Source organism: Calypte anna, chromosome 11 (assembly GCF_003957555.1).
Source record: "Calypte anna isolate BGI_N300 chromosome 11, bCalAnn1_v1.p, whole genome shotgun sequence".
Classification (NCBI taxonomy): Eukaryota; Metazoa; Chordata; class Aves; order Apodiformes; family Trochilidae; genus Calypte; species Calypte anna.
The window spans coordinates 15,481,794-15,505,641 of NC_044257.1; the positions used below are offsets into that span (position 1 = coordinate 15,481,794).

Below are 23,848 nucleotides of genomic sequence, written 5' to 3' on the forward strand. Positions count from 1 at the left end.
AGGCTGGCTTGCTGAAATCCTGATGTGAAGATAGGCCATCCCACAACAGGTTAGGAAGAGAGGAGGAATGTATGTGTACAACAAGTGTGTCAGAACAGTCAAGTGTAGCCCAAATTGTGGTTTGAATAAATATGTATATTTATAAAAGATCAGTCAGTCTTAAAAAGTGATGTTAAAACAATTTGGGAACAATGGTCACTCAGCTAAAAAAATTTGAATATAAGGTAACCTTCTATGAAATTGCATAATATATAACTGTGCAAAGAATCTTTTCATCCTTCATGTTCAGTGGAGCCTATGATTTGCTCTGCAATCACATGCTTTATATTGAAATAATTCTTCTCCCAGAGGATTTTAAAATTAACAACACTGAACTCAGTTAAGTACCTTATCTAGAAACAAAAGCATGAAAATCCTCCTTATTTTTAATGGTTTCTGCCACGTTTCTGTGGAGTGGATTCAGGTCGCATATGTTATAGTGATTGTGAAGAGATGTTTGATTCAGAGGTGTGCCTCTCAGGTCACTGTGGAACAGCTTGTATACAAAAGAATACAGCACATGACTGTTCAGTGAGAAAATATTTCTAATTAATTTAATAGCCAAATGTCATAGAATTAAAAAAAAAAAAAAAAGGAATACACTCTGCTCTGAAATGTTTCTCTCCCAAAAAAACAAATTCAGAAGAATGAGTAGAGAATTCTCTTATTTTTCTTTCCCTTCCTATGCAGTGTCTAAGATTCTGTCTGAAATGCTGAAGGTGATGTTCCAGTTTCATTCTCCATGACTCCTGAGAATTCCTGGCAGCCTCAGGCAGGCTCAGAGGAGCAAACAGGCGAGTTGCATTTTTCTTACTTCCTTGAATCAGTGAAAGGGTTAATTCTAACGAGAATATGCAAGAACTGTAGTGTATGTGCTGGGGATTAACGACCAGCTATTATAAATTGTCAATCTATAAGCCACCAGCTCCCATTGCACTTTGACCTTATCTTTATATGTAACAGGAAAGAGCTGTTCTGAGCCCAGAAAGGAGGGGACCACTGCAGGAGCAGCTGGGGAGAGGACACAGAAGCTGTTGGGTGTCTGAGAGATGGATACGATATTTGGTAGAAATAAAGAAGAACATCCAGAGCCCATAAAAGCTGAGGTGCGAGGTAAGTGAAAGAAAATCTCTTCCAATAACTGCATTTTTCCTCGGGGTTTTCAAAGACGTCAGCACTGAAACACTTGTTCAGTGAAAAGGGGAAAGCGAGAGCTGTGCAGTGAGTTTTGGTTAAAGGACTCAGCTCAGATAACATTTGTGCCCCGACTGTGGGATTTTCCTCACTTAATGGGCATTTCTGTGTACTTTTCAAAAAAGTCTGTTTGAACAGGATTCACTGAAGTCTCGGGATTTAATCTGGTGACACCCCCTCCCCCATGGCTCTGCTCAGGCTTTCGGTTTCTCTTTGTAAACCTACCCTTCACCTCCCGCTGTCTGCTCACACTCTTCTTTCTCTCCTGGAAAGAGCCGATGAAATTGAGTCTTCAACAATAGCATTTCTGAGTAGAAAAGCAGCAGTAATGGATGCCACAGTGTACAGAAACCAGGATTCAGAATTTAATTCAGTAAAACCTGCGAAGTATCCTTCAGTGAAACAGTTTCAAGTGGCTCTCTAGGGATAAACACTTGATCAAGCTGTTATTTTTTCTGCTTTTTTTCTTTCCTTCTTTCTTACAGAAGGGTTTTGTTGCTACAGTTATAGGAGAGGTTTGCTGCAGTTGTAAATACATGCTGTCTTATTTTTAATATGTAGTCCAAAAACTGGTAAGAATCTAAAACCAATTTTCAAGTCACTCCCCAAGTTCAACACTTAAAAAGATGACCTTTAAAACTCGCCTGACTTTGTTGTTTAGCTTGGTGGCTGAACTGGAAAAGATGTTTCAAGTCAGATAAAGTGCTTTGTTATAATTCGTGGTGGTTTTATTCCTTGCAATATTTTCTTGTTCAAGATAAAATAATCAGTGAAACAATTGAAGTTGTTTGGAAACAAACCACTTATCAGACCTGATCTGTGTTAAGGATTGGTTTGTTTGAAGGAAGACAGCATATTTCAGTAAATAAAATGATGTACAAAACCCATCCCTTTGTTGTTGATGATGTTTCAGTATTTACCAGTTATGAAAACTAAAGACAAACTTGACCTCTTTAAACATTTTGCTGGCCCTGAGCTCTGCTAGTATTTTGGTTCCTTGTTACTCAATATGTACACTATAAATATGACCTCATACTTCTAACATCAGCCCTGATTTAACCCATGCTCTCCTAAACACTGTACAGCTGTGTGACTGTGTGACACTCTGTTGCTGTGATAGTTTATAAACTTCCAAATATTTGGAGATTTTACTGTGTCACTTTTTATCACCCTTTGGATCAGAAAAGTATCATTATTTCCACTTCAGGTCAAAGTATGAAGCAAAAAAAAATACAAGGTCCAGATTGTTTTTCCCAGGATACTGATTGGTACCTATCATGATTTATAGAAATTTTGAATTCCCCCTCAAGATGAATTTTCACCTGAAAAATCTCACAAAATGACAGTTTTCTTCATGCTTTTCATGCTAGAATTATGCCAAGAATTACACTGAATTATTGTTTTTCGGCATGTCAAATGGTAGGTAGGTGATGTATTTCTTGCAAGGATTTGATGAGGAATATTTCTCATTCAAACCTCACCATTACTTACATATTTTCAGTATAATATTCCTACCCTTTATTTGTGTTTAAAACACCAGTATTCTGGCTACTGTCACAAAAGCACTCCCAAAATGACACTACATGATGCTGTGTAATGTGATTAATAAAATTTTTACTAGAATTAATTTTGCCTCAAGTTTAAATTGATGTACTGAAGGCCAATGCAAGTCATACAACCTGTAATATATATATATATACTTCTGATAAGCTCCAGCTTTTCCTGGCATGAGTAGAAGTGTTTAAATGTATCCCTTTAAAATCTGAGTGAAAAAAGGTCAAACTTTATTTACTTTCTGATAATTAGAAAATTACATTCCAGCAATCCCATCTTCTTACAGTTACCTCAGACAACACTCTACATGCAGAATATTACTAATGCCACTTTTTGAGCAGATCATACTTTAGTTAACCCAAACTCCAACATAATGATATCCTATTACAAAGCATGACTTACACCCATAGTCTGTCTGCCTATATGAAGCCTGTGGCCAAAGAAAAATAATCAGGTCACTTGCCCCTCACCTAAATGTTTGGATACTGCTATTTCCTTTTGGTTTTCAGGTCAGTTGCCCACTTGGTTGCAAGGGATACTGCTCCGAAATGGCCCAGGGATGCACACCATAGGGGACACTAAGTATAACCACTGGTTTGATGGCTTGGCCCTGCTGCATAGCTTTACATTTAAAAATGGTAAGTTGTTGTACATCAGATTTAAAAAAAAAAAAAAGCAGAACAACATAAATCTTGATGCCTTATGATGCTCATTCTGGTTAGAGGTTTATTAGTGTTAGAATGCTGCAGGTTTTATCTGCAGTGGGGTGGGGGTGGTAAAGGTTTTGGAGAATGTCTCTCCAGACATAAATTCACAGCTCCCTCTCCACAGCAGCAGCAGGGCTATCTCTGCAGGGCCTTTATCAGAGATGGATTATGTTGTCCTTTTTTCCAGAATGCCCAAGTTCAATGTTGTCTGCACTATGGAACAGCCTGCAGCCAGCTCTGAGCAAGTACTGCAGGGCAATGTTTGCCATCCACCCAGAGGGGAAAAAAAGAGTTTTTTCAAACTGGATCAGCCAAAAATTCTGTAACATCTGGAGGTTTTTCTGTTGTGGATGAACAACCTAGTTTCAGGGAAGACTAAATTCCCCTCTGGGGATCTGGTTGCAGCTATGACAGGAGCCAGGAGAGAAAATGGGCCAGTGTGTCAGTTCACATAGCAAACCTCACTGAGGTGTACTTGACACCTCTACAAGCAGTCCTCCTACTTGTCATCTTTATGGAGGGAAAACAGGCAGCTCTGTGCAAAACAATTTCATGTTTTGTGTTCATTTAAAGCATTTTTTTATCATGTCAGCTATTTTACAGTGTGAGGCAGGATGTTTTACACCTAGATTCTTGATAAAAACAGAATGTATCTGTAAAAGAGCTGGGTTTTACTCTTGTCATGTTTACTTTTTAGTTTTCATTTCTGTGATTGGAGGCATTTAATGCAACTGCAGGATCTCCTTGCCTGTCCAGATCTATGTCCTTGATAAAATAACCTATAAAGAAATGACCATTTTTTTTCAATTGCAGATATATTTTACTTACCTAAGGCAAGCAGAACCTTGCTGGTTCCAGTGTAGTGGTCCATTAATATGTTTAGAATAGACATTGGTTGCTTTCAGCAATTTCTTTACTCTCTCATAACTAAATATTGCCAATAATTGTTTTGGATTACTGGAAGAGTTTAATGTGTTGGGACTCCAGGAAGTTGGGCAAATTGTTACCAACCTCAACAGCCACAGGAACAGTCTTGCCTTCCTTAGAGAGCTGAAAAAGCCTTCCAAAAGCATTCCAAAACCTGTTTGGCTTTTTTCAGGTGAAGTTTACTACAGAAGTAAGTATCTCCGGAGTGACACCTACAACTGCAATATAGAAGCAAACCGAATCGTGGTGTCTGAGTTTGGAACCATGGCTTACCCAGATCCATGCAAAAACATATTTTCCAAGTAAGCAATGCTTTTCCCAAGAAGATTCTTCTATATACATCTCTCTGCAGCACACTTATCTTTCTTTTTACCCTTGTATATTTACAAATAGAAAATTTGTGTACATTTACAGTTGATAAATAACAAAAAGGCCAAGAGATATACCCAGCAGTGTACTGTCTAGGGGCTATTCTAAGTTAAATATTTTAAATTCATTCCATCAGCAGTGTTGGCTGTTTTATTTACTATTGCAAGTAGATTTTGTTGAAATTTTGAAAAAAACCCACCAAAATATTTTGGTTTTCAAGAGTTTTGCAGCAAGAAAGAAAAAGATTAATAACTGAGAAGGGATTAATGTGAAGTTTAGTGAACAAAAAAGAAAAGCATTAATAACTTGAAAAAACAAAACAACAGAAAAACTTCTGAATTAAAGACCCTTTTACAAGAAAAAAATGAATGAAAATTTGAATTGTTTCTCAGTTCTCATGCAGTGCTTTGGGGGCCTGCACCCATAGGCCTGAGCTAATCTGATGCTCAAAAAAAGAACCACTTGGAATCACTGCAATAGCTGCTCTCATGCTGTTAGGAAGGGTGATAGGCAAGCTGTAAGCCATCATGTCATCACCTCTCTTGTAAAACTATCTGTCAATATTCCCTGACAAATGCAAGTAGCTCACCCACCTCTTCTTGACTGCACTCTCTCTAATGACCTTCAATTCAGTATTTGGTAAGAGCACATGCATGGATAGTTACTACAAAATAATTGATATGTTGTAAGCTGTTACCCTGAGATCAGATGCTTTTCTTCCCTCTTCCAGCAGTAATAAGGTAACACAGGCATTTTAAATTTGAAGGGGATATGAGCAACTTTGTCTTGGCTTCAAGTGAGCATAATAAAATCCTACACTAATCAGGAAAAACGCCAAGCCCCTATGTGACATTGTATCCTCTTTGAAATCATAATTGGGATATGGGATAGCATCAGGAACAAAATTATTCCATCAGGGAGTAAATGAATCCATCTAGTTATACTGGAAAACCTACCAGCTTTTGGGCAGAAACTATTAGGCCAAATTTTCACAGGTACACCTGGGAGAGTGTATTGAGTCCATCCTGATAACACCTTACAGGAGGACTGGACCTGGATATCCATTTGTGTACAGGAAGAGTTCTGTGCCTGTCCTTAATCCTTGCCCAGCCCCAGGGAATTGAAATGGCCCATCCCTGCTTTTCCACCCTTTCCCCTGAGGCACTGTAGGAGCTGGCAGAAGAGGGCACAGCAGTGGAGAGACAGACCCAGCTCCATGCCCATGCTGCTGGGCACAGCCCACACTGCCCTGGGGTGAGAGCCAATACAGCTCCTGCTGCTCTGATCAACCTATACAACATTTCCCTCTATACAGGGCATTCACCTATCTGTCTCACACCATTCCTGAGTTCACAGACAACTGCCTGATCAACATCATGAAAACTGGAGATGACTTTTATGCTACCAGTGAGACTAACTTCATCAGGAAAATTAATCCACAGACACTGGAGACACTGGAGAAGGTATAAATAATTATCTGTTATCTTGGTTCCTTATCTGCTAATGGTTACAGCTTCAGGCTGACTTGTAAGGATCCCTTAACATGTGCAGGACACAAAACTGAGAAGTCACTTTTCTTCTGCTATTCCATACTTTTGAAATAAAGGTAAAATGAAACAGTGAAGATACCACATCTTTTGAGAACTCAGGAGTTCACAATTAAAGCCCAGGTGGTTTGGGGAAAAGTGGTCTTTGGGCAATTTCTCTTATACATAATTTAGCAGGACTGCAGGGATAATCCCATGTATCGTGCTTGTGACATAATTATTTTGGATTATTTCCATTATTATGCATCTGTACTTGTCAAGTGATTTACATAATCAGCAATTCAGTAGGTCAGTTATATGACTACTTTTCAAGGATCTTATGCAAGATATTACTTAATTATTAAAATGAAATCTTGACATGTTGATTATGCAATGAGTTTTTTCTAGCATGCAGTACAACTTGAGTACAATTTCCAAGCTTTAAATCAAATAGAAACTTTTTTGCTTCAGGAGATTGCTAGACTCAGTACTATTAAATAAACTGTTGTGAGGAAGAAATGAGCATTTGCAAAGCAGCTTCTTTAGGTAATCATCCCATTATGTTGTGTGACTGCAAGGGAGAGGTGAATGAATGCAATTCAGATTCTTTAACTTGTTTAAGATTTTAATTAGGAAATAATCTGAATACCTGCATAACTCAGTTGGCTTAATTGTTCAAATTTGAAGGCCTTTTGAGGAGAAAGTACCATTAACAGGCTGCCAGTGCTAAACTGCTAGTGGATTTGTGATGTTAGCTGAGATACATTTTAGTTCTCTTCCATATCTCTAAAATCTCCTATTGTATCATTTTCCAGGTTGACTACAACAAATACGTAGCTGTAAATGTGGCAACTTCTCACCCCCACTATGACAGTGCTGGAAATATTCTCAACATGGGTACTTCAATAGTTGATAAAGGGAAGACAAAATATATATTATTTAAGATTCCTCCCTCTGTGCCAGGTATGACAAGTCTTTTATCAGTATTTTCTTGAAACTTACTAGCTATTTCTTTACTTCTGAGGCTAAGGGGTGGTGATACAGCTCCTTTAGAAACCAATGGCATTCATTTTCTTAATTTTAACTTTGTGTGAACTTAATGTTGCCTGCTTAGCCTGTCTGGACATGTTGGAACCTATTAAAATATTGACCCTGAATACTGTATGAACAGGTTCTATGAAGAACATTGCTTTTGTAGGGATTTGCTTTAGAATTCTACTTTGTATATGACTAGAGGGAACTGGCACTTTTAGGAGAATATGCATTCCCTGGATTGTGATGTGTTGAGGGAGGATGAACAGAAACAATTTTATCTAAAGGGCAGTATATATAATTTGAAGTTGTAAAATTTAATATTCTTCATAAGTAAAGATGCTGTTAAAATGCTGGTAACTGTGATCACAGGAAAGCATAATACCAAGTAATACCTAATACACTGAAGACAATAACCAGCAGAATCAAATGCCAAGAGGTATTTGTCTAAAAGGATCCAACACTGATATTACTGTGCTGCTTCAGTCAGATGCAAACTTCTGTGTTGATTCTGCAAGAGGAAACAAGCCACTTTCTTATCAGGAAAATGAAATAAAACTGAGAGGAGCCTGTTCTTTCCTACTAAATCCATGGGAGAAATCCAAGCACAAGATTGGATTGGAACTTATTGTAAATATAATTATTTTTTTTATCATTTGTGTTCAGAAACAGAAAAGAAGAAAACTTGTTTTAAGCATATGGAAGTGGTATGCTCCATCCCTTCTCGCTCTCTGCTCCACCCAAGCTACTACCACAGCTTTGGAATCACAGAAAATTACATTATCTTCATAGAGCAGCCATTCAAACTGGATATTGTCAAAATGGCAACTGCTTACATGCGAGGTGTGAACTGGGCTTCCTGCCTTTCTTATCATAAGGAAGATAAGGTATTTTTGTAACACTGAGCAATGGAGTCAGCAAGACCAGTGACCTCTTCCTCACTCTTCTGCTTTTCAACTTACTCATTACTTTCAGTAATCCCTCATTTTTCTTCAACTCCTAACTTTCATGTTGCACATTTTTTTAGAAGTTGTATTTTCTTTTTCGTATTCCCTCCCATCTCCAGAAATTTCATAACTAAATATCTGATGCTGAGGTGCTTGAGAAAGAAGATAATTTGTCACTGTGAGAAAAACTGTGTGCCAGCAGAGAAATTCAAAACCTTGCTGGCATCTCAGACACACACAGTTGCTTCTGGTCCAAACAAAATACTGTATCTTGTGGGTGAGATCTGCTCTAGATCAGCTCCAGCAGATAGGGGAGACAGAGTGGTAGAAAAGCTGCATCCAAAAAAAGGAGGGTCTCTTACTGTGCCAACTGATGAAAAAAAAACTTCTTTCTGAGGATCTTATTTCCATGTGCTCTGGGGATGCTGGGCTAGAGGGCACCAACCTAGAGCACTATAGGGACTCTGGACTAAGGCAGATTTATTTAATTTAAAAATAGAACAGGGGATTTTCCAGGTTTTACCAGAGAACTTTGATCCTCAGCCTAAACCAAATAGAAATTTGCAACAGTAAAATGAGTTTAAAGCACTTCCATTTTACTTCATTTTACTTCTGCACATTTGGTACTCAGTTTGGAACCTTTTGTCCCCCAGCAGCAAATCCTGAATTCTTAATATGTTTCAGTAGAAACAGACAATACACTAGGAAGCTGATGGCTACTTTTAGAAAACAGTTTCATAAGTAACTATTTGCTGATCATTAGCTATTCTAAATAATGTTTTCTATCTTCCAGACTTGGTTTCACTTTATAGACAAGAAGACTAAAAAGGAAGTATCCACCAAGTTTTATACAGATGCCATGGTGCTTTTTCACCATATAAATGCTTATGAAGAGGATGGCCACATTGTTTTTGATATTATTGCCTATACTGACAATAGCTTATATGACATGTTCTATTTAAAAAACCTCAAGGAAGACTTTGAGGAGACCAACAAGTTTACCTCTGTGCCAACCAGCAAACGATTTGTTGTTCCTCTGCAGTATGACAAGGTAGAAAGAAATGGCTTTTTAATCTATCCTTTGGTCAGTAATTTTAAATAAATACATCCATGCGAATGGTAGTTGAAGTGTCACATCCATGTGAAGTGATAGTTGTCAGCCCTTATGTGCAAATTTTTGATTCTTTAATATATTCACAAAGTGTGCAGGAGTTTGGGGTTCTCTTTGTGTGTGTATGATTGTGGGAAATGGCAGTGAAGAGCTGGACCTCCCGTTTACATGGGTCTAGATTCTGATACAGGGCTACTGACCATGTGTAATTTCCTTATCCATAAGATTACTTGTAAAATGCTATCAAATATAAGCAGATATATCAGCTTTACTGATGACTGGAAGGGCATGCCTGAGTTCTTGCAAAATCTGCTTCTTCCACTGTACTGGAAGACTACATATCATTTATGAACACTTCCTACTGTTGCAATGGTTTTATTAAATTTAGAAGATTTCATTCAAGTATGAGATTTACCATGAATAGGAAAGATTTTTTTTCTTTCAGTTTAATGAAAAACATAATTTCCCATCATTGTTTGCAGGGACTGCAACTGCCCAGCAGCTTGGGCAAGTTTCTGCCTGATAGATTTGGAATGGATAATAATTTTTATTTCTACATTTTAGAATCTTGCTGCTTTGTTCATCTCTCAAAAAGAGTTATGCAGCAATGTCAAAGGATGTGTTGGATCACACCAGCCACCCAAAATACCCTGCAGTCTTCAGAATTAAGATTCTCAAGAACCAAGAGTGCATAACACATATTTTTGCACTTGATTTATAGCAGGTGCAAAAAACCAGAGCTTGGTGACTGTGATACCTAACTCCTTGAAACCCATCTTCATTAATTAAGTTCACAAACTATGTAATTAATTGATTGTGCTCCTGGAACACAGCCATGTTTATCTAAGGCTTTCTAAAGGCTCAGTGTGATACAAAATGATTACACTATGATATATTAAAATCCTCTGAGTATAACAAGATTTTTAATCAAATGCCAGAATCTAATGCTCTAAGATAAACACCATAAGAATGGTCTTGAAGCTGGATTATATGTTTAATCCCTAATTTCTCTACATGAATATCAAACCAGGTGAAAGATCTAAATTAGAAGCATATTCTTAGGAGCACCTTACTTTCTCAGCATACATCTTTTTCAGGATGCAGAAGTAGGTTCTAATTTAGTCACCATTCAAACTACTGCAACTGCTGTAAAAGAGAAAGATGGCAGCATCTATTGCCAGCCAGAAATACTATGTCAAGGTAAGACATATCTATTATACAAAATCTCAAATATGTTCTTAAACACACATGTAAAATGCTTAATAACTATTCATATATGTAAACATTTTATATAGCCAAGTGGAACTTTTTAATGAACATGCTTAATGTAGATATTGGCAACATCTTTCTCTTATTTAGTTCTAACCAATAATATGAACCTGAACATCTCAGATACGTATTTGCCAAGAATTAAATCCTTTCCATGTCTGAAGTTACAACAGTTTTGTATCAATATAGGATCCCAGGTCTGATCTTATAACTATTAATATGGTTTGCAAATCTACCTGTTACAAGAGTAGTTTTAGTTAAATAGATTTGTTATAAAAATTAACTTCAGTTATTGCTGTATTTTATAATGATTGCCTTTGAAAGTGGATTTTTCAACTCTTTTTTGCAGGGGATAGTAACAGGAATATGTAAAGTATATTTTTACCTATAGCAAAAGTAATTTGTTAGAACAGTAGCCTCCATTTGCATATCAGATGTTCACATCTCATGTATTTATGAAGAAAGGAAAAACCAACCAAACAAGAAAACAACCCCATAAGCTCTAAAATAATGAATCTGCAAGAATGAAGAGTTGTAATTTCTGAACCAGCACATCTGGCTTAATTATGTTCTGTTAATATCCACCTTCAGCTTTTTAGAAATCCAGACACAGAAAATCTATGCAATACCTCTTTTAAATACAGTCAAGGTTTTTCACAGGACAAAACTTCCTGAGGACAGGCATATGGAAATGGACATTGGAGTTATTTTTCTTCTCTTGTTCCTAAGTCTTGAACTTTATTTTACCCAGGGATAGAACTGCCTCGCATCAACTATGGCTACAATGGCAAGAAATACACGTATGTCTATGCAACAGGAGTTCAGTGGAGTCCAGTTCCTACAAAGGTATGATTAACATTTACCAAGTCAGAAACTGTATTTATAGAATGCAAACTGTGTTCACTGTTGGTTCTTGTACATAATTACCACAACTGATTACAAAATAAAGCTGGATTTCTGCGTGATGCAAGAAAATTTATTGCAGCACAGATGACAGTAGCTCTAATCTGCAAGTTTGTGATTTCTAGTGCAGATAATCCTGCTTGACATAAATCTAATAAAAAATGCTGTTAGATTATTTCTTTTTTCACAACAGTTGCTCTTTAATGAATGTAGGCACAACAACAACCATGTATAACCCTTAGGTAGAGTCTGCCAACAAAATTGTTGTCACCTTGGTTAGAAGGGAGAATTTTTCCAGTTCTTCTTCAAGTAGTTTTTACAGCTTCATTTTTGTGGAAACATAATTTTTTGACTAAAGGTCAAAAGAGACAAGACTACAACTGCATCTGTATGGTTAGAGAAAAGGCCTTAATAGAACTGAAGGGGAAATGCTGTGCATCCCCACTGGTGATTGGTTTGGTCAGGCACTTGACCCATTAATGAGATGAAAACCTCTACTCTGTTCCTTCAGTAAATACCATTGCCTTAGTCTTTAGAGATCACTACTAATAAATAGCCTTTGTACTGGCATATATAGCCTACTTAATAATAGCAGGCCTTGAGAAATATTGAGATCACAATAAAAGGAAAATAATTCACAGGATAAGAAAGCAGGAGGCTTAAATTCTGTTTCCTGCTTTACTACTACAGCATCACAGGGATTTGGCAAAAGGCACTTAAATGTTCTGGGGTTTGGGCTCGTGCTCTGTATAATGAGGGCATCTTCTATAGTGAAGGTTCTCTGATCTGTTAGTATCTGTAGAACACTTAAAGCCCATAAATGAAAGGTGCAATTGCATTCTAATGAAACAAAATTAAAATAACATTGTGTGTGATTCTGCAGCCACTAACTATGACTCTCAAAGTTTAATTATTTTCCAGGTGTATCCTTCTTGTGGTGACACATGCTTTGTTGCTTCTTAACTCTTAGCATTGGCCCCCCATGCTGGCAGTTAGCTCATGTTGTGTGTTTGGTATAAACCACTGTCTGGGTCACTGACATTTTTCTTTTCTGTTCACACAATCATTTAGATTGCTAAATTCAATGTCCACACAAAGGAAATACTGCACTGGGGAGAAGACCACTGCTGGCCATCTGAGCCTGTTTTTGTTCCCAGCCCTGATGCAAAAGAAGAGGATGATGGTAAAATAGTGACAACATTCTGAAAGCTGGGGTTACATGAGTTTTGGATTAAATCTTACAAGTTTAATTGTTCTTAGTCGTAACAAGAAAGCTGGGTTGATGCTTGCACTTGAAATTAAAATTAGCACCAGACATTTTACTCCTGAAGGCAAAAAAACCAAAGGAACAACAGAGCAAAATTAGCTTGTGTAATGTCCCAAGGTAGCCATAGACAATAAAACCAATGCTTTGGACTTTGCAGAGTCACTCAGAGCTCAGTGTATCAATACTTTGGAGCAGCTGAAGGTGTGGGAAGTCAGACCCAGAAAATCTATGCAATACCTGTTTTAAATACAGTCAAGGTTTACAGACAGTTAAATACACTCATCTGTTACAGATGAGAACATGAAACGGCACTGCAAGGATCCCTCTTATCTCAATCCTGTTCTACTCTCAGGTGCCTCATTGCAAATAGCTGAAAGGATGAGTCCCAAAATGGCCAGGCACACATTTCAGTGTTGTGTGGGTTTTTTCCTTCCCAATGAACTAAAGGCAGAAGAAAAATAAAAATGCACAGGAGAGATGCAATCATTAGTTCTTTAGCACTCCCAGTAGACTTCTGGATTGAGTAATCACTTCAGGTTTGTCTCATAAAATTCTGACAGCATTAACTTTTCTGTTTGGTGTAACTAATATGTGCTTCTAATTCTCCATTTGTATGTCACAGGCATTGTTCTGACCTGTGTGGTGATGTCTGATCCGAAGCAAGCACCCTTCCTACTTGTCTTGGATGCTAAAACATTTAAAGAATTGGGCCGAGCCACAGTAGATGTGGAACTGCATATGGACTTACATGGAATATTTATACCAGAGAAAGATTTGAAGACTGAGACTGAATAAAATGCTTTTCATCCTATTATGCAGGCTGAGACAACCTTCTGATAGATGTGGGATAATATAATTCAGGAACAAGTTATGACAAAAAAATCAGTAAATATCTCTTGAATAACTATATGTAATTCTTTTAAGAGATGGCAATTATTTTTATTACAAATAATTTATGCACAACTGGTACATAACTTAAAACAGAGGAATGATCAGTATTAAGTGCTAATGTTGTATACAACTCAGGGGGCAGGGAATAGGAGACAAAGGCATCAAGAAATGTTTTTTTACAGTAGAATATAGCTTTCTGAGCAAAGGAAGTACTGTATTTATAGGGTGATGCATGGCATGAGTCACCAATGACTGCAGGTCATGTAACTTTCATGGACAATTTCAAGACTGCAGCTCATTATGAAAGTTGCCTCCTGCCAGAAACTTCATGTTAAACTATCTGCTCTGATTCTAATAATTCATGGCAATGCATTGTCTTGGTGCTTGATTTCTTAAACTCAACCATAACCAAAGTATTACACTGAGGTGCTACAACTTTCCAATTTAGAACTTAAGAAACCCTGCTTTACTAATAATGTGTATTTTTTCCTTTTATGTTAACAAACCCAAGTAACTTGAAATAGAATATATGGGTTTATGTAGCATTCAGTTATACTTCAGTGCTGTTTAGTCCTAACTACTGAACTGGGTTTGCCTGTCAAGGTTGTGGTGGTGGAAGGGCTAAAGGGCTAAAATTTCTCTTCTGTGAGAAATTGCTAGAAGCTTCTGCTGTGTTCAACAGAGCAAATTCCATCTGACTCTGAGACAGACCTGCTGCTGGCCAAGGCCAAGCCAGTGATGACATTTTTAAGAAGGGGACAAGGCCACTGCACAATGGCAACTGCAGCCAGACAGGGGGGTGAGAATAAATGGGAGAGAAAATTCTGCAGACATCAAGGTCCCTGAAGAAGGAGAGGAGGTTCCCCTGCAGATCCCCCTGCAGCTTGTGATGAAGACCATGGTGAGGCAGGCTGTCCTTCTGCAGCCCATGGAGGTTCCCAGGCTGGAGCAGGTGGATGCCCAAAGGAGGTTGTGGCCCTGTGGGAAGCTTGTGCTCTAGCAGGCTTCTGGCAGGACCTGTGGAGCCATGGAGAGAGCAGCCCATGCTGGAGCAGGTTTGATTGGAGGACTTTTGACCCCATAGGGATCCTATGCTGGAGAAGTCTGCTCCTGAAGGACTGAACTCTGTGGAAGGGGTGGAAAGGACTCACACTGGAGCTGTTTGTGAAGAGCTGTGGCCTGTGGGAGGGACTGACACTGAAGAAGTTCAGGGAGGACTGTGTCCTGCAGCAGGAACTCCTTCCTGGAGCAGGGGAAGAGTGTGAGGAGTCCTCCCCCTGAGGAAGAAGGCACAGCAGAGACATTGTGTGATGAACTGACCACAAACTGAATTTCCCCTCCCCCTGTGCTGCTGTTGGGGAAGAGGCAGAGAAATCAGGAGTGAAGTTCAGCCTGAGAAGAAGGGAGGGGTGGCTGGACGGTGTTTTTAAGATTTTATTTCTCATTATCCTGCTCTGATCTGACTGGTGATAAATTAAATTAATTTTTTCCCTCAAGTTGAGTCTGTTTTGCCCATGACAGTAATTGGTGAGTGATCTCTTCCTGTCATGTTATTCCACCAGCCTTTCATCCTATTTTCTCTCACCTGTCCAGCTGAGGAGGGAGTGATGGAGTGAGTTTGGTGGACACCTGGTGTCCTGCCAGGCTCAACCCACCACAAGCACCTTGTATTCAAATTGGTTCTCCTTGAGCAGAATACCTGAGATGGCATTTCATGTAATTAGATGATTACACTGTGTAAAAGATCCCCAAAATGTATTTATTAACATTGCTAGCACATATATATACTGTTAGTAACAGTATATATATGAAGGAGAGCAGCACATTTCTAGCAGAACTCAGACACATGTGCAGAGTGAAAGATCTAATTTAGACCTCATCTGAACTATACAGTAGCTGAAAAGACAGGCAATTGTTGCTATTGCTAAGCAGTTCCTTTATTTTCTGCTTAGGAGCATCCACCTGCTGACATGGGTTTATCATTGCCTAGAACAGATGCTTCCTAATAAAAATGCACAGCTCTCAGTCACAGGCACAGCTAAAAAGAAATGTTTCAACACAGAGTTCAAATGCCAAGTACGCCCTGGTTGGGTTTTGTTGTAGGAATGGCATTTCCTAATCCTCCGAATGTATTTCTGCTTTCTGATTTGGGGAATTGTTTTTTCCTTAAGTGAGAGCTTTTCTTTGAATTGTATTTTCCTGTTGCATGTACCTTTCTTGTTGGATGCATCCTTACAGGTGGAGAAAACGAGGTGTACATCCATGCAGTTTAGCTCTGCATCTGATCTGTTTGTATCTCCACAGTACTCAGGTATCTCTCACTCCTTATATTTGCCCTCTCCCAGTGTCCCTGCTGCTAACTGTGTTGTGCAGGTAGGGAAGGAGATGATCTCATTGTCACAGTCTCCCCATCCCATGAGAATCTGGTCTTTGGTGACTTCTTGTGATTGTGTAAGATGTTTATAGCAGAGCAGGAACTGAACCATCATCATCCTGTTTGCTTTATAACAACCATACTTCCCTTTCTCTGCTTAAGCCTTTGCAGTTTGTAAGTATAAAGAATATATAGGCTATTTTTAATGTTAAAAAAAAAAAAAAAATCACTGTGGTCATATTATAGAGTTAGAACACACAGTTTTGGGCATTGAAATGTTGATATGTTCCATAAAATGGAAACAAACACTTCTGTAAGGAGTGTCTGCAGAAATAGGCATCTTTAGTGTTTTCAAGGCACATTACTACTACTGTTTAAGAGAACTTTATCTTCTAAAAAAGAGTGAGTTCCATTTTCATAACTATTATGGAAACAGTACTGGAATGGAAGATTGAATTCTGATGTTGGCAAAAGACACCAGCTGTGTAGTTGTTTCTTTTAGTCTGAAAATGTTTGGTTTTAACAAGTCTCCACAAATATTTCTGGAATTACATGGTAGCAATGGATCAAAAATCTACCCACTACTATAGATCTCCTTTTAAGAGTCTCTGGGATTTCCTCTACAGAACTCATTGTTACGTTTTTTGATGATCATGAGTTTGGATACAGGAGTTACCTGACTTCTGAGGAGCTAATTCTTGCTGGCAGAGATGACACAATAGAGGAATATGCATCACAAAAACAATCTGCAGTCAAAGAAAGCCAATGTGTTATTTATGTTCATGTAGAACATAAGAAAATAAGTTATAAGAACTTGGGTATAATTTTTAAACAAAGAATACCTCATTCACTGCATCAGCATTACACAGGATTTGATTAACATCAAGTTTGTAGTCAACCTGAAGAGAAAAACAGGGATGTAAACATGGATTTGCCAATCCCAGTAAATGAAATCATATGGCTGATCACAAATTTGTTCAAGAATTACTATTATTATTCTTATTAGCAGTTGCAATAGTAACCTGATGAAACATTTACCCTGGTCATACACCATATGATTTCTAGGCTGACCACAGCACAGGGGAATGCAGATACACTCTGCAAAGTGGCTGCAGGGTTTATGGTGTTGGGTTTTTTTGGTTGGTTGGTTTTTTTGTTGGTTTTTTTTTGTTTGTTTGTTTTGGTTTTTTGTGGTAACACAGAACATGGCAATGGGTCTGTTATTTAGCTTGAATTTTTGCTATGAATGAAATCTTGAAGGACAAGGGTTTGTTTCTTCTTTTGCACCAATTTAAGTCGTAAATTTACCCACTGAAACTAATGGAGTTTTGGAATGGCTTAGAAATAATTAGATTTAGTAACTGCAAACAAAAATAGTAAGGATTCAAGGAAGAAATTCAAGGAAAAAAACAGTTGAGCAAGAGAATGAAGCTATGGGTATGCCTGCATACAATTACTTCAAAAGATTTTACTCCTCTAGCTGGAAGAGTGGTTTGGTGTTTTATTTTTTTGGTGGGTGGTGTTTTGTTTTTGTTTTTGTTTTTTATATCAATGGGTTTCATAAAATGGAACAACTCACAAAGCATACTAATTAATTGTTCTCTGGAAGTGGATATTATCTGTTACGCCTTCTCCCATTGCCCCACATCTGAAGCAGGAGGAAGCAGAAACACTGTTTACTGTGAGGAGTTAAAAACCAGAAATGCAACTGTGTTTTCCTACCCAACAATCTCTGCAGGAGGCAGAGAAACAAACAGGTGTTTTTCTTTTTAAATAACCAGGCCACTCGGTGACACCTTTTGCAACAATTTAAACCACCGTTTCTTTGGGTATGCAATTACCAAAGTATTAATAACAAGCCTGGAAGATGCAGGGTGCTCTGTGCTTTCATTAACCTCAAAGGGAGTTGGGGATGTGGCCTCTGGATCTCTTGTGCCCTTCCTAATGCTATCCTTGACATTCTGGATAATTACACCCAAGCCAGAAGAAGTGGCCTTCTAATATTTTTTAAATGAGTATGTTATAAAAATTAGTGATGCTGCTGGTGTTTCATGCAGATTGTTATGTTGTTAGACCTTTCCATCCACCAGGATGTGGAACAACTGCTGCTAAAATTTCTGTTCAAAGCTGCACAGCAAACCTGGAGCACAGTTATTCCTTTCTGTGACCCCTTTTGGGTCAGAAAACACTGAGCAGGGGCTGAACTGGAAACACTGAAATGGGACACAAGCAGGAACTTTTGCCATGGTTTGGCTGCATGTGCAGATGTCCCTCTGAAACCTCCACCTGGAGAAAAAACCAAAATTATGCCTGGCTGGGCAAGGACACCATTGTCAGTCCTTTCCCTTTCATATGGGGACATTTCCAGACTGATTTTTTCTTCCCAGAGGTAAAAACGATTTGGAGATCCCACCAAGCTGCATGAGGCTGCATCACAGAAGAAAATTTTAACTTGTCCACATTTCAAAGAGTGGTATTTTCCACATCAGGGATTTAAAGGAACACAAATAACAAAAGCACGTGGCCCACCACAGCTTGACTCCATCAGGCCCTCTGCAAATGGGGAAACAGAACAGGGTCTCTGGTGGGTGTTCCACAGCTTTAGAAATCCAAGTCTGGGTTGGAGTGCCAGACAGGATGCTACCCAAGCAAGCAGCAGTTGATGGAATCGTGTCAGCAACCAAGCACGGTAAATATATATTAAATATATGGCCTAGAACCTTGCGAACACTCCCAAAGGAAATTATCTTTTGCCTTTTTTTGCCTGGCAGCTGTGTAAATGTTACCAAAACGGGTCCTGCTCTTTTCCACTCTCATCCTTTAATTTTTTCTCATGATAACGCCTATCATTTTCACCTCCAGCCCATGAGAGAGGGGAGAAAAGAAAAACAAACAAAAAGCTATTTTTAGCCACATTTTAGAGGCCAAGAGGTGGTGGTGGAGTGGAAACTGTAATTTCCCAGGCGATGCTGAGTTCAGGCTCCCCGACCCGCAGCCACAGCAGACACCCCCGCCGCCCTGCCCTGCCCTGCCCTGCCCTACCCTGCCCTGCCCTGCCCTTCCCTTCCCTTCCCTGAGCCTGCGGGCACTGGGCAGCCAGTCCGGTCCGGTTCGGTCCGCTCCGGTGACTCAGTCCGCCCGCGGTACCCGGACTGCCCGGGCCTCCCCCGCTCCCGCCCCGCAGGGGGAGGCCGGCGGCCGGGCGGGGCGGCGCAGGGAGATGATGTCAGCGGCGGGCTGGCAGCCATGGTGTGAGGGCACTGATTGAGGCGGCCGGCCCGGCGCGGCGCGGTTCGGTTCGGTTCATTTCGGCTCGGCTCGTTTCGACCCGACTCGACTCGGTTCCACTCGACTCGACTCCACTCGGCACCGTTCGGCTCGGCTCGGCGAGGCCCGGCAGCATGTCGGGGCCGAGCGCTGTGTCGGACCCTCAGCACCCGGCGCGGCTGCTGCGGGCCCTCAGCTCTTTCCGTGAGGAGAGCCGGTTCTGTGACGCGCACCTGGTGCTGGAGGGGAAGGAGATCCCGGTGCAGAAGAACATCCTGGCAGCCGCCAGCCCATACATCAGGTACTGCCGGGGATGCCCCCAGCCTCCCGGGGTAGCCGCCGGGGACGGGTCCCGGCCCGCAGCCCCTCACGGGGGGAGCGGGGAACGCTGCGGGGCCGTTCCGGTTACGTAAGGAGCGGGATCGGCGGCCTCTGAGGACGAAGGGGTCGGGGGAGACCGGGGGCCGATCCTGTTCTGTCCGGTCCAGTCCTGTTCTGTTCTGTTCGGTCCTGTCCTGTCCTCCCCGGAGGAGCGCGGCCGCCCCAGAGTTTACCTCAGCGCCCCGGGGAGGCAGCGGCTCGGCCCTCACCCCCTTCCCGGAGGAGCCGCGCTGCTTCTCTGCTGCTTTTCTCAGGAGTGGAAGGCTCCTTAGCTCGCTGGGAGAGGGAAATAAGGTCCCAGGCTACTCAAACGCTTCCAAGTGCCCGGCCTAAACAAGCGACTCAGCATAAAATGAAGTTGTGAGGCTTGAGAGGGAGATGCTCGGCCAAGGGGCACCACGGGGAAGCTGCTGGGGTTCGGGACCATCAGCTGCACCCAGCCAGCACTTCAGGGTCGTTTATTTTTTCTTCTCGATGTCATTAAGCAAGACAGCACCAGGGGTGGTTATGGATTCTGAAGTACATCAGCTTTTAAGTTAAAAAAAAAAAAAAAAAAGGAATATCCTGTTTTGTTTTTCCAGCTCTGGTTCTCCTGTGCTTGTACATACTCTAGGAACATAACTCTGAAATTGCCAGAGGTATCACAGCCTGGCCATGCCAGCAGAGCTGCCTGCTCTGGGCTGTGGGTATCGGCAGGATGTGTTGTCAAAACTGTGCAGTTTGACCATGAGTGTTGGGGAGTACAAGCTGTGTCCACACAGTCATGGTTTCTGAGGTGACCCTGCAGACAGCTTCTCCTGGAGTGACCCTGCAGACAGCTTCTTCTGGACTCTTATTTTCAGTGAAACCCATTTCATGAGAGGTCCAGCAGTTGTTGGTGGTTTGAACTTCTCCATTGTGGTCAGTGGTGATGAGTCCAAGGACATCAAGTAAAAAGAGTATATACCTGCTGTGAGATTTGTATAGTGTGTATCTGCATGTCAGAGAGGGTAAATGAAACGTACAAGTGGTTAATTATGAAGGGTTTTTATTTGGAAGTCCCATCATTTTAATATTAAAGACATTGTCTTGTATGTAAAGCATGAGCAGGCAGTTTGGCATCACTTAAAGGCAGGGTTACTTTTTGCACTGGTTTGACATTCCTTCCAGTTGCAGCTTCCTGAGAAGCTGACATTAAATCTGCATGTTTGCTGTAGGTGGGGATGGGGACTCTGTATGCGCTCCAACAAAATGCAGCCTGCTTTGGTCTTGTATAATCATCTGCTTTTAGGCAGTGTGGTATTCTAGGTGACCATTGTAGTACAACTTTGACATTCTCAAGTACAAAAAGAAATATAAAAATAAATAGAATATGAAGTTGGTGATTAACTTTTAAATGGGTGTTGATTGTGGACAGACTTAAATTAACAGTTCTCTGCACTGGTTTAGCTAGCAGAGCTGATGTAGGAAATTAAATTCCCAGAGGAGAAAGATGGACAAGAATTTGCAAAAATTACACCAAGGGTCGTGTGAACTACTACTAATTTTATTTTCACTGTTTGTCTGGAGAAGCAGTTCTGGAAGACTGTGGTGAAAGACAAATGAAAGACAAGAAATTAAAAGGAGCCATTGATCCAGTGGTCTTCAGAAGGTGTGAATGCTTTTTAGGTTCTTGGTCATGATATTTTAGGTGACTATGCCACATCTGAAATCAGCATTCAGAAGAGTTGCTCTAGGTAGAATGAGGTCATATTCTTAGAAAAACTACTGTTCTTCTGTAATAAGAACATGAGTTTACACAAAATGTGCCATTTTTTACAGTGAAAAAGAGTGCTGAATTAAAAGATATTGTAAATTATTCTGTAAAGAAGTACCTATTCAAAATTTCATCCTGAAGTGTTGCATTTTGTTAATCTCTGAAAAATATACTGGGAAAACAGGAGTTAAGCATCTGTGGGGAGCTGGAGCACCAGACAGAACTGCATTAACAACAAAACTTGTACTCATTAGTCTTGTGGTCTTTTTAAACTCAAAATTGTTCAGGTTCAAATCCCATGAAGAGACTCATTAACTATGTGTGAAAGTAGGTTACCTGCATTAATATATAAATATGATTACCTTTAGTTGTTGTTTTTTGTTTTGTTTTTTTAAGCTTACTCATTTCTTAAGCTTACTCAAGATGTAATGAACCAAAAATACATGCACCTAATTCTATTATGGCACATTAAGAAATGCATTTGTATCACCTACCTCTGCCTAATTTTTACCTGCTGCCTATCTCTCTCTCTTCACACTGGGTTGAACTGATGGAGCATGCCAATGATGGAGCATTATGTCTCCAGCCAAAAGTCATGTTTCAGTGGCTCTTCCTGGAGATAAAATTAATCTCCAGCCTGTACCTAATCTAAGCAAGTCCTATTTATGTTGAGTGTTGTTTTTTCATATAAAATGAACGTTTCAGGTTTCTAGATAGAGAGTTACTGCAGGTGTCTCAAGAATTTTATGTCTCTATTTTAAGGGTAGATGATTCCAACGTGTGCTCTGCTAGCAGAGGCTTTTACACTCTCTGGATGCCAATTGATTTGGGTTGTTTTCTTTTGAAAAATTCCAATATAAAGCTCAGGCAAATCTATTCACTAATTTCAGCAGTAAAACTTTGGGGGGGGGGGGGTGGAAATTAGTAGAAAACATGATACTTGGCAGTGGAGCAGTGTCAGTATGAGCTGGTGTGGTGTTTTCTGTACCTGGTTGTGTCATTAGGTATTGTGGCTGTGGGCAAGTTGGTGGGCGAGTTCAGAAGCTGTGCAGGGTTTGCATGAATGCTTGGTTTAGGGTGTGAGTAGGAAAATAAGTAGGCATGGACTTTCTGAGGGGGTGGCTGGGTGTGAGCAGTCTCTGCGTGCTGAAGGATTTGGGCAGCCACAGTGTTACCTGTTTTTTAGTTTTGCATGGAGCTCTTTGGCTGGTTATGAGTAGAACACTTGTAAATTATAGTGATGTGGCTTCCCTCAAGTTATTTGGCAGCTGGATTGTCCATGCAATTAAAAAATGGCAAAATGGCAGCTTCAGTGGGGGGAGCTCAAAAGATGTGAAGGGGATGCAGAAGCACGTGGAAGTGTTTGTGGTGTTGCAGGGCCCATCTGCCTTTCTCCTTCACAGCCTAGCTTCTACAGACAGTAAAAAATGAAATGCCTGCTTATTTAATAGATTAATAGATTTCCAGTATGTGGCACCAGCAAGACTTCTAATTTTTTTGTGGTAGTTTGGTTCTTGAGGTGTTGCCTCAGCTGCTTGATGCCAAGTTGCTGGTAGCTCTTCGAGGACAGTGAGGTCTAGGGTAGTTGTGTGAATTCCTACAGAATTACCTTGTATGTGCAGGTTTATCTGATCCCTCTCTGTGCCCCTGGAGCAAATCCTGTCATTTAGAAAATACAGAAGTCTTCCTGCATATCTCTAACATCTTGTGGTATGTTCCTGAGCCTGAGAAAAGCAGGATTCCTCAGGAAGCAACTGCCATAGGATAAAGTGGTGTTGCTGTGCATCCCAGGGAACTTAGATTTGAGTTCATTTAGCTCTTGATTTTCTCTTCTGTAACGAATGAACCAGAAGCCTGCAATTCTTTTGGCACTTTTTTTTTTTTTTTTTTTGTCCTGGCAGTTGCCCTAATGTAGATCCCATTCTATTGCCCTGGTATAATCTGTTTAGTTTGTCAGCCTAGTGCAAAGGGTGGTGGTGCCTTCACCAGAATAAACCACACTTGCACTAGTAAGTTTGCCATAAATTGTACCATATATCCACAGACCTTTTATAGGATAGATTTGATCCAAGTATTCCTGGTATCCTCAGCAGGAGCAGCAGATGTTCTCATCTGAACAGATCTGTCCCTGTCTGGCATGAGTTGTTCCTGGCCAGCTGAAACTTGCAGCTCCTAATATTTTGCTAGCTGCCTGCCTGCCTCTGTCAAAGGGAGCATTTAGGAACTACCTTAACAAATAAGATATATAAGCTAAAATTCTTAAATGAACATGAAATTGTTTTGCAGGGATTGTGCTGCTGTATTAGCAATGAAATCGAGGTGTTTGTTACCTTGGAATGTTTTGTCTTTGGTTTT

General features: G+C 40.2%; 3 protein-coding genes across 3 annotated transcripts in view; 2 read left to right on the plus strand and 1 right to left on the minus strand.

Moving 5' to 3' along the window:
• Nucleotides 1–981: 981 nt before the first annotated feature.
• On the plus strand, nucleotides 982–15,232 carry BCO1 (beta-carotene oxygenase 1). The gene is made up of 11 exons (XM_008491645.2): nucleotides 982–1,152; nucleotides 3,297–3,425; nucleotides 4,594–4,723; nucleotides 6,106–6,253; nucleotides 7,132–7,279; nucleotides 8,015–8,235; nucleotides 9,089–9,346; nucleotides 10,504–10,606; nucleotides 11,427–11,521; nucleotides 12,650–12,761; nucleotides 13,468–15,232. Exons 1-11 carry the CDS (start codon nucleotides 1,089–1,091, stop codon nucleotides 13,638–13,640), a joined length of 1,581 nt encoding a protein of 526 aa, XP_008489867.1. The 5' UTR covers nucleotides 982–1,088; the 3' UTR covers nucleotides 13,641–15,232.
• Nucleotides 14,131–19,513, minus strand: LOC115598956. Its single transcript, XM_030458014.1, has 4 exons — nucleotides 19,372–19,513; nucleotides 19,184–19,272; nucleotides 16,953–17,009; nucleotides 14,131–15,013 (listed from the first exon to the last, which is right to left on the minus strand). Exons 1-4 carry the CDS (start codon nucleotides 19,511–19,513, stop codon nucleotides 14,570–14,572), a joined length of 732 nt encoding a protein of 243 aa, XP_030313874.1. The 3' UTR covers nucleotides 14,131–14,569.
• GAN (gigaxonin) overlaps nucleotides 19,356–23,848 on the plus strand; it is a 28,437-nt gene continuing 23,944 nt past the window's right edge. Inside the window, exon 1 of the mRNA XM_030458048.1 lies at nucleotides 19,356–19,678. Coding sequence (XP_030313908.1) covers nucleotides 19,512–19,678 — 167 coding nt within the window. The 5' untranslated portion in view covers nucleotides 19,356–19,511. The remainder of the gene's footprint in view (nucleotides 19,679–23,848) is intronic.

Coding starts and splice junctions, on each gene's coding strand:
- BCO1 (XM_008491645.2), top strand. CDS start 1,089: ATGGATACGATATTTGGTAGAAATAAAGAAGAACATCCAGAGCCCATA. Junction 1,153..3,296: donor CATAAAAGCTGAGGTGCGAG/GTAAGTGAAAGA, acceptor TTTGGTTTTCAG/GTCAGTTGCCCACTTGGTTG. Junction 9,347..10,503: donor TTCCTCTGCAGTATGACAAG/GTAGAAAGAAAT, acceptor CATCTTTTTCAG/GATGCAGAAGTAGGTTCTAA.
- LOC115598956 (XM_030458014.1), bottom strand. CDS start 19,513: ATGCTGCCGGGCCTCGCCGAGCCGAGCCGAACGGTGCCGAGTGGAGTC. Junction 17,010..19,183: donor CCCAGTGCCCGCAGGCTCAG/GGAAGGGAAGGG, acceptor TTTTCTCTTCAG/GTTGACTACAAACTTGATGT. Junction 15,014..16,952: donor ATGCTGATGCAGTGAATGAG/GTATTCTTTGTT, acceptor CTTCTTCCTCAG/GGGGAGGACTCCTCACACTC.